Genomic DNA, 9,530 nt, shown 5'->3' on the forward strand with positions numbered 1-9,530 from the left:
CTGTAAAAAAATCCACCTGCAATGCGGGAGACCCAGGTTCTATCCTTGGGTTGGGCAGATCCCCTGGTGAAGGGGACAGCTACCCACTCCCATATTCTTGCCTGGAGAATTCCATGGATAGAGGAGCCTGGCAGGCTATAGTCCATAGCATTGCAAAGAGTCAAACAGGACTGAGTGACTTTCACTTCACTTCTGCCTGGGCCCCTTTCCTTGATCCATGACAGGATGAGATAAGTGGATGTTGAAAGACTAGTGATTGAAATGAGATCAGATGGTATTTCCAGAGAGAAGCTGATGGTGAGTGTGACAGTGAGAACACGTCGGGAGCTGTCATGGAGCAGGCCTAACTCACTTTGAATCGTCTGCAGCGACAGGTGCAGTGGGCTGCCTTTGCTCACCTGTACCCTGCCTGGGATGGCAGGTGTGGGGTTGGGTGGGGATGAGGAGCAGGTGGTCTGGACCAGGGGCCCAGGGCTGGTGCTCCTCTTTGAAAGGAGCAGGGCCCCTCCTCCTGCCTCCTGTCCCAGCGGGGCTCCCAACTGCCCCCAGACATGCACTTTTCATTAGTGAGTTGGGCGGTGGGCGGGCTTCCTTGACCTTCCATGTGGAGAGTGAAGTGGCGGAGCTCAGAGTAGTGGAGGATCCAGGGCAGAGGGGGTTAAGTTGAGCTCTGATGTTTCAATAAAACCGCAGCTCCTCTCCACAGACACTGCCAGTCTCATTATCTCTGTCAATCAGATCCAAGCAGTAGAACTTCCAAGTTCTCTCTCTGGCTGACAAACTCTCTGTACATGTTCAAAGAACTTCCTGGGCTCTGGAAGCCCAATTACCAGCACTCCGACTTGCCTCTGCAATTCTCTTTCTTAAAGCCTTTCAATTGTCATCTGTAAAATCCTTTACTGCCACCACCTCAGTGGTTTCTGATGTCGGGCTACAGCCGGGAGCCCCTCCTGGGTCTCTCCCAGGACGGGTCGGGAGATGCCTTCTGAATGGGCAAAAGTTACTCTATGCCTTCCACAGAGAGTAAACTGGTACTTGGGACAATGGTGAAAGGCTTTATTTTAGGGAAAAAAAAAAAAAAAAAAAACGGAAGGAGAATAAAACTGCTCCTTTGCAGATGTTCTTATTCCCTTTGAGGCCCAGCTCAAGCATTAAATATCTGGAAACCTTCTTTACCTACCCTCAAATGTTCCCATAGGTCTATGTATCTGGTGCTGGGCTGTAAACCCCCAAAGAATAGAGCCAGTAAGCACAATGCTTAGTCACAGTTAGCAAACTCTGAGTGTCTGTTGAGTGAATGATTTGGGATTTCTGAAAGTCTAATATCAGAAACTTCATTTGTTTTCAGCAGAGGTGAATACATTTGCTGAGAATATCCTGAATGTCAAATCTTGCCTGTCAGAGAGTTTTCAAATCCATTCCACATGTGCTGAATTGTTCTTAATCGGATTACAGTCTCTGGGCAGGGCAACATGGGTCTGCTTTTTCTGGCTAACATTTATTACTCATCTAGCTGACAGTGTGGACGGAACCAGAGTGCAGCTGATGTCATGAAAGTAGCCTCGGCATCAATTCCGACACTCACTGATTTGACACGCCACAGGAGCAGAGGCAAAGCATGGAGAATCAGAGATAATAGAGGATCTAGACACCACCCATGGTCGGCAACAGAACCTGGCTGAGGAGACAGCTTTTTCACCTGCTCTGGGCTGAAGGCACTCTACCCTCCAGAGCAGGGGCATTACTGCTAAGCACCCAGCTCCTTTTCTGTCTCATTAGACAGGTCACCGCCTTTCGCAACCTTCTGAGCGACAGCCATGGCTGGAAACCTCCGACTGGACAGAGGACTGGTTGGGGGCCAACTTCTCCAGTTTACCAGTGCCTTGGGAGCCCACACCCACGACAGAAGTGCTTCTGGGGTGGCTGTTTTCTCCATCTGGACTGGGCCAGCCCTGTCTCTTCTTCCTTGGAGGTTGGGGAAGATAATAACTGCTCCCCAGTGATGGGAAGAACAAGTGAGAACACAGGTAATGCAGATATTGCAGACTGCGATCCCCTTAGCCCCAAAGGAACTGTATATATTCAGAACACAAGAAGGAGTGGTCCCAGGGATGGGGTGGGGGGGATCCAGGTAGGCTTTTGATTGTGACCTTATCAAAGCAAATCATCCACAAAAGGTTATCCACTTTTTGGTAATTATGGAGCAAAGGATCCCATCTGGAACACCCCTAAAATGCCTCTGCTAAAAGCATCTCAGATGATGCTTCTCTTTCCTGTCTCCCTGTCCCTTGTGGGTCAGGGAGGGGTGTTGCTGACCACCCAGCTCCGTCCCCTCCCAAGACCCGTCTGGAGCTGACCAACTCTGGGACTCTTGCTCAGCACCCCCTTCACCAACAGGTGCCAAGGATTCAGAATAATGGATTCTCAGGAATAAGGGCCTTTACAATGAACTCCTCCCTTTAGAGCTGAGACACAGAAGTCGCAGACAAAAGCTGCTGCTGGCTCAACACAGCACATCTGTCAGAGTAGAGCAGCTGGAAGCCAGGTCCTGCCAGGCAACCAGCACTGCTCCCTCTCCATCACACACAGTGACAGAGGGCACGCAGGCAAGTGCTTGGCAGCAGGGTACAATTCCCTGGTCAACTTTGGGCCTGATCTATTCATGATTCAGGCCATTCAGAACCAGCCCATCATCTCCCGAATTGGTCAGGGCACATTTTCAGGCTTTGGGGTCATAGGAACCATCACACCTCTGTGCTGGGCTCTTGATTAGTTCAAACATTGGTGCAAAGGAGGTCCCTGCGTCCCCTGCATCAGACACTTCACGTTCAGGACCCAAGGCCCAGTGAGAAACCAGGTGGGCCTGGCATGCCAGAGCCCTGGGACCCCTGGGGTGAGGGTAGTAGCAGCCGGGAGCAGCTGACACTTACATCTTGGTTGGACATGTCCCAGTAGGGTCTCTCTCCAAATGACATGACTTCCCACATGACAATCCCGTAGCTCCAGACGTCGCTGGCAGACGTGAACTTGCGGTAGGCGATGGCCTCTGGAGCTGTCCATCTCACGGGGATCTTGCCTCCCTGGGGGAAGGAGAAGCCTGGTCAGTCCAACCACTGGGTTCCCAGTTGAAAGTTGGTAAGAATAAACTGGGCACACACGTCCATCCTTCCACCCCTACCCCAATGTCTTGCGAACTAGGACAGCGGGGTCCCCAGGCAGAGGAATCTGCAGGGCTGGTCTCTCTCACACCACGTGTGGGCACATCGCATTGCTCCACACCAGAGGTGGTGACTGGGGCTGCGGTTGCATTCACCCCCAGTTCCCTATGTCCTGATCCTACCATCACCATGGGTGAGAGGAGCAGTGGAACTAACATAGATGCATAGGACACTGTGTGAGATCAGCTATGTGAGCCGTGACAGGCAGGTGCGGCTCTGCTGGCCTACAGTATTGTACGTACAAGTCACAACACTTGAGTGAGAAGGAAGCTAAGCAAGCAAAACAGGAAGACAGTGAAGGTGACACCTCTGGACACCCCCAACCACGAATCACCCTCTGCCCCTTGCACCCTGTGCTCCAGCCCCGGGGATTGGCTGTCCTCACTGTGCAGTCTGCAGGCAGCCCTGGCTGCACTTGGTTTACCTGGCCCGGCACTGAAAGATGCTGGCTCTCCCCCCTGCCCTTCTGTGCAGGTTGACATCCAGAGCTGCAGACACTTTCCTAAATGGCTACTCTTAGGTTTGTTTCCCCATCTAACCCTCCAGCCCCACCCTGGAAGTTTTCAGCTTGGCTCTCTGCTTGGCCCTCAGGTCATCTGCCAGACCTCAGCCTATTTTGTTTACCAGTGTGCATGCTCAGCCACAAAGTCACGGCCGACTCCTCGGGACCCCATGGACTAGCCCTCCAGGCTCCTCTGTCCATTAGATTTCCCAGGCAAGAATATTGGAGTGGGTTGCCATTTCCTCCTGCAAGGAATCTTCCTGACTCAGGGATTGAGCCTGCATCTCCTCCATTGGAAAGCAAGTTTCTTACCACCGAGCCACCTGAGAAGCAAGGGATTGCTATCCATCCATTTGTACATGTACTCCCTCAACAGATAGGCAGTGGGCACTGCTTTGTGCCAGGCCCTTTTGAGGAGCTGGTGTCCCAGAGCTGAGCCAGCTAGGGGCCCTGCCCTCAACCTGCATGGGGCATGGGAAAGCAGACAAGAAACAGAAACTTAATATGTACTGTTAGCAAGATGGAAAGTGATGAGGGTGAGGCCAAGGGGGATACAGGGTGTGTGAGAACTGGAGGAGACTCCCTAACACAGGAAGGGGTCAGGGAAGGTGGCCAGGAACAGTCAGAGGGGCAGTTCTCTGGAGCCTTTGGCCAGATGTGGATACCGGTACTGTCCCTTTCTACCTGTGTGACTTAGGGAAAGTTACCTAACCTCTCTGTGCCTCTGTTTCTTATTGCCAAAATGGGGGTGATGATCACACTTACATAGTCAGGTTGTCGTGAGGAAAACGGGGTTACTATCCATCCAGTGCTGGGGCAGGGCCAGGCATAGAGGGTCCATGCTATCCACTTGGTAACCAGTTAATCAGGCAGAGCATGTGGAGGAGGGAAGTCCAGGCAGAGAGGAGCACGGGCAGATGTGGGGGTAGCAGGCAGCAGAGAGGGAGGTAACTGCCCCCAGTGTAGGGTGGTCAGAGCATGGAATTCTGAAGGGGGATGTAAAGAGAGGGCAGCTCTCTCGGGCACTGATGCCACTAATGGGGGCAGAGTTCATCATTCTCCAGGGGAAAAAAGATCCTCGTTTTTAAGTCTTCACGCCAAACACTGGACTTCACTGCCCTGGCCCCATTGAGATGCCTGGGCTCTGCCTCCATAATACATGAGGCCTACATGTCCCTCCATCCCCTTCTCATCTGCCCCCTGCCTTGACTGAAGGAGGCTATTTTTATTCTGACCATCCTCATGATCTGTTCAGATCACCAGAGATACATGTTGGACTTCAGCAAAAAATACCTTTAAAATGCATAAGTGGTTAATCTGAGCGCCAGTGAGAGAAAAAGGAACAAACTGCAAAGTGTATTTTTATCTGGTTTCCTAGCTGGGGTCTGGGAGGAATGAAGGCATTCTGGCCCCAACCTCCCCAGGCACACATCCAGCTTTCCGCAAAGAAGACAGCCCTGATTTCCCCCAGGACTGTGGCAGGCTTTTGTGGTGGGAGAGTCCTCAACTCAAATACCAGCCACGTGACAAATGCCTTGAGGGCAGGCTCGGGCTGCGGAGGCAACAGAATGCTCCGTTCTCACCATCGCCCCAAACATGGATGAATTTATTGGTTTTATCTCCTTGGTACCACGGTTGGGAAGAGAGGTGGAAAATCCAGCCAGTAAACCAGGAGTTGTTGAACACAGTGTCTGACAGCTCAGAGATCCCATGCTGTGTGGCCACACTGGGTGGGGGATATTGCCACACCCGGAGAGGACCTGGGGCTCCCCTGGAGCAGAGGGGTCTCTCAATACAATACACCTGGGTTACGTAAGGTAGGAGAGAGCAGGAATTTAATTAGTGTCAGGCTGTGTGTGTGTGAGAGAGAGGCAATGAGACTCAGAGTGAAAACTTACCAGTGTGTGTGAGAGAGTGAGAAACAGAGAATTTGGTCATGTGGGTCTGTGGATCAGTGTCAGGGCTTATCTTTTGCGCCTGTTTGTGTCAGGGAACGGGGAAGGGAGATGAAAGCGTGCTTCTCCTGAATTTCAAAGAGGCGATTTGGGAGTCTGAAGGTGTCCTCTCTGCCAAGTCTGGGGCAGACCCAGGGGCCGCTGTGACAGCTGTGGCACCTCCCTCCTGCATGTCAGCTGGCAGTGCCAGGCCCGCTGGCGAGGTGCCTCCTTGCGTTGTTGGGCCTCACTGAACACAGAGTTCATCCTGTCACCACCCTGCCTCCATCCCAGCAGGTGCCAGAGCCTTTGAGAAGAGTCACCCTGGACAGGCAGGTGACAGTTTTGTCACGAAGGCCCCCCGCCAAGAGAGCAGGGGACGCTGACCTCCAGGCTGGCAGGAGGGAAGGGGCTGGGTGGTCTCCTTCCTGGGGGTTTTAGAGTTCCCTCTCAGCTTTGCAAACATCACATCATCAGCATTGCCTTCAGATGCTCAGAGGTAATTATGATGGATTATTTAACTCATCTTCAATTACATGGAAGAAAATCTATTAATGTAGAGATGGTGACCAGCCCCACGCAGGGGATTAGGTGAAAAGGAAATGGAATGGCACCACAGCTGCCAGCGCTTCTTCTCATGAGGAAGGTCCTTCTTCCAGAAGAGAAGTCTGGACCAGAAAGACCAAGGTCAGGGTGCCCCTGTGACGGCCAAGCGCTCTGAGGGTCCTGGTTCTTGCCAGTGGAGGCATGAGGAAGAGGCATAAGGAAGGAGTGATCTGATCTGCTGGATGGGAGGAAGCACAAGGGACAAATTCTCAGAGGGGCAGACAACAGATGAAGCCCACGGGAAGGATTCTGCACCCTTGTGGGCCAGAGGGGCTGACACTGGGCTTGAAGAGAGCATTGTCCCCTGCACGGGTTCCTCCAAGCACCAGATGCTTCGATGTCCCCCAGGGATGCTGAAGGCACAGGTGTGCATTCTGCAGGGACCGGGGACCAGGTTCCCTAGAGCTGCTGTAGGAGTCACCATTGGGACATGGTGAGAGAGAAGAGAAGAGGATGGGAAGGCAGCTCACCACCATCAGTGTACTTCATACACTGACCTTCCAGGTAAAGCGTGGCATTCTTCACAAGTGTGACACTTCTAAAAGTTTGTTTCAGAATAATCACGCCTTAACTCAGGTATGAGACCAACTACAAAGACTCTGGGTGTGTGTGTGATTTGATACACTAGGAAGTGATGTCTGGCAGCAGATTAATTTTAACCCAGCCATTCAAGGGCACCTGCTAAAAACACACAGCCACACTCTACCTCTTAGTAGAGTGATGCCAATAGGTAGACGGTTTCAGCCTAGAGGTACTGTAGTTCCTCAGGCTCAGCCAGCCTGCAATAAACATCTATGCAGCACCCACTCGGCAAGCACCCTGCTGGGAACCTGACAGGAAGGACACTCAGCCCCGCTCTCGGGTGACAGATATCCCCAAGGCCCCCCAGACAGCTCGCTGCCTTGCTGCAGTGACATTGGAGAGATATAGCTCATATCTCTGGCTCTAGGACCCACAGGACTGTGTTTTTCAGGCTACAGTCTGAGCATAGCACTGGTTTGTCTTCCTAGCTATTCAGCGTAGAGATGCCCAGAAGGGTAATGTTTCTAGCTGTCTGCTACAGTACTTTTCTCCATCATCAGGTGTGAGACAAAACCTCAGTGGGGATATTACAGGAATCCAGACACTGATGAATATTGAGTATTGTCAATCATAGAATCATTAGAATCATGTGCGGGAGGAATCCCCTTGAAGTGATAGGTTTATGACTGAGACGTCATGTAGTGGCTCTGAATTTCATAATGCCCACTCTCAAACAGGTTTATAATATATAAAACATATTGTGGTTGTTTTGAAGATCCAACATGATACATATATATATGTAAACCACTCAGAATATTATTGTTACCATTAAACAAGAATTTATGGAGTGTTGTGAGTTGAGTTTGCCCCCGCCAACCCCCAAAACAATACATTCAACTTCTAAATTCCTGTATTAGTACGCGTGATCTTATTTGGAAATCTGGTCTTTGGGGATGGAACTGTAACCACAGAACCAGCTCTAATCTGGCCCTATTCTGTTTCTAACAAGATACTGAGTTGTTTTTCAGAGGCAATAGGAACAAAACTGCAAGTCATACAGCTGAAGTGTATGCAGAGAATTTATTGATCTCAAATAACACCCAGAACCAAAGTTTTTCCACACCACAGAACCAAAGGACCAGGACATGATGGAACCTGAATGCTGAAACCCTTTCAGAAGCTAAAGGTTCACTGTCCATGAAGACCAGTTCTGCAGCTCCTTTACCATACCACAAACAGCCACGCTCCAAAACCCTCTAGTCAAAACCTGCCCCACCAGTGGTCCATGTACCAACCCTCCTCCCCTAATTTGTAAAACTATGACCCAACCCTGGATCGATCAGAGAGAGAGGTCTGAGCCCTGTCTCCTGTCTCTTTGCTGGTCGACCTCATGACAAAGCTTTGCCTGTTCTCAAATGCTGCTGCTGCTGCTGCTAAGTCGCTTCAGTCGTGTCCGACTCTGTGTGACCCCAAAGACGGCAGCCCACCAGGCTTCCCGTCCCGGGGATTCTCCAGGCAAGAACACTGGAGTGGGTTGCCATTTCCTTCTCCAATGCATGAAAGTGAAAAGTGAAAGGGAAGTTGCTCAATCGTGTCCAACTCTAGCGACCCCACGGACTGCAGCCTACCAGGCTCCTCCATCCATGGGATTTTCTAGGCAAAAGTACTGGAGTGGGGTGCCACTGCCTTCTCCTCTCAAATGCTAGTGCCATAGTATTGGCTTCTATGCATGTCAGCCCTTTGCTGGGTAACAGGAAGTAAAAGGTGAGGTCATACTGGATTAGAGTGGGTCCTAAATCCAGTCACTGGTGTCCTTACAGGAAGGCCATGTGAAAATACAGAGATAGAAGAGGGCATGCAAAGTGAAGACAGAGACAGCAAAGGGAGTGATGCATCTACAAGCCAAGGAATGGCAAGGGCTGACAGCAGCCACCAGAAATGAGGAGAGAGGCCTCGGTCACATTCCTCTCTGGAAGTTCTAGAGGGAAAGTGACCCAGCCAACACCTTAATTTTGGACTTTTAGCCTCCAGAACTAGGAGGGAAAAAAAATGCTTGCTGTTTCAGATCAGTACAGTAGCTCAGTGATGTCTCTTTGCAACCCCATGGACTGCAGCATGCCAGGCTTCCCTGTCCAATACCAACTCTCAGAGCTTGCTCAAATTTATGTCCATCGAGTCAGTGATGCCATCCAATCATTTCATCCTTTGTCGTCCCCTTCTCCTCCTGACTTTAATCTTTCCCAGCATCAGGGTATTTTCCAATGAGTCAGTTCTTTGCATCAGGTGGCCAAAGTATGGGAGTTTCAGCTTCAACATCAGTCCTTCTAATGAATATTCAGGACTAATTTCCTTTAGGACTGACTGGTTTGGTCTCTTTGCAGTCCAAGGGACTCTCAAGAGTCTTCCCCAATACCACAGTTCAAAAGCATCAATTCTTCTGCGCTCAGCTTTCTTTGTAGTCCAACTCTTATATCTGTACATGACTACTGGAAAAGCCATAGCTTTGACTAGACGGACCTTTATCGGCAAAGTAATGTCTCTAATTTTTAATACGCTGTCTAGGTTGGTCATAGCTTTTCTTCCAAGGAGCAAACATCTTTTAATTTAATGGCTGCAGTCACCATCTGCAGTGACTTGGGAGCCCCCAAAAATAAAAAGTCTGTCACTGTTTCCATTGTTTCTCCATCTATTTGCCATGGAGTGATGGGACCAGATGCCATGATCTTAGTTTTTTGAATGTTGAGTTTT

The 9,530-nt window shown here is 50.5% G+C and overlaps 1 protein-coding gene across 1 annotated transcript in view; it reads right to left on the minus strand.

Annotated features, from left to right (window-relative positions):
* Nucleotides 1–9,530, minus strand: part of EPHB1 (EPH receptor B1) — a 328,791-nt gene that overhangs the window by 11,099 nt on the left and 308,162 nt on the right. The window contains 1 exon segment of the mRNA XM_010858306.1: nucleotides 2,931–3,080. Coding sequence (XP_010856608.1) covers nucleotides 2,931–3,080 — 150 coding nt within the window.

This window comes from Bison bison, unplaced genomic scaffold (assembly GCF_000754665.1).
Source record: "Bison bison bison isolate TAMUID 2011002044 unplaced genomic scaffold, Bison_UMD1.0 scf7180017864384, whole genome shotgun sequence".
NCBI lineage: Eukaryota > Metazoa > Chordata > Mammalia > Artiodactyla > Bovidae > Bison > Bison bison.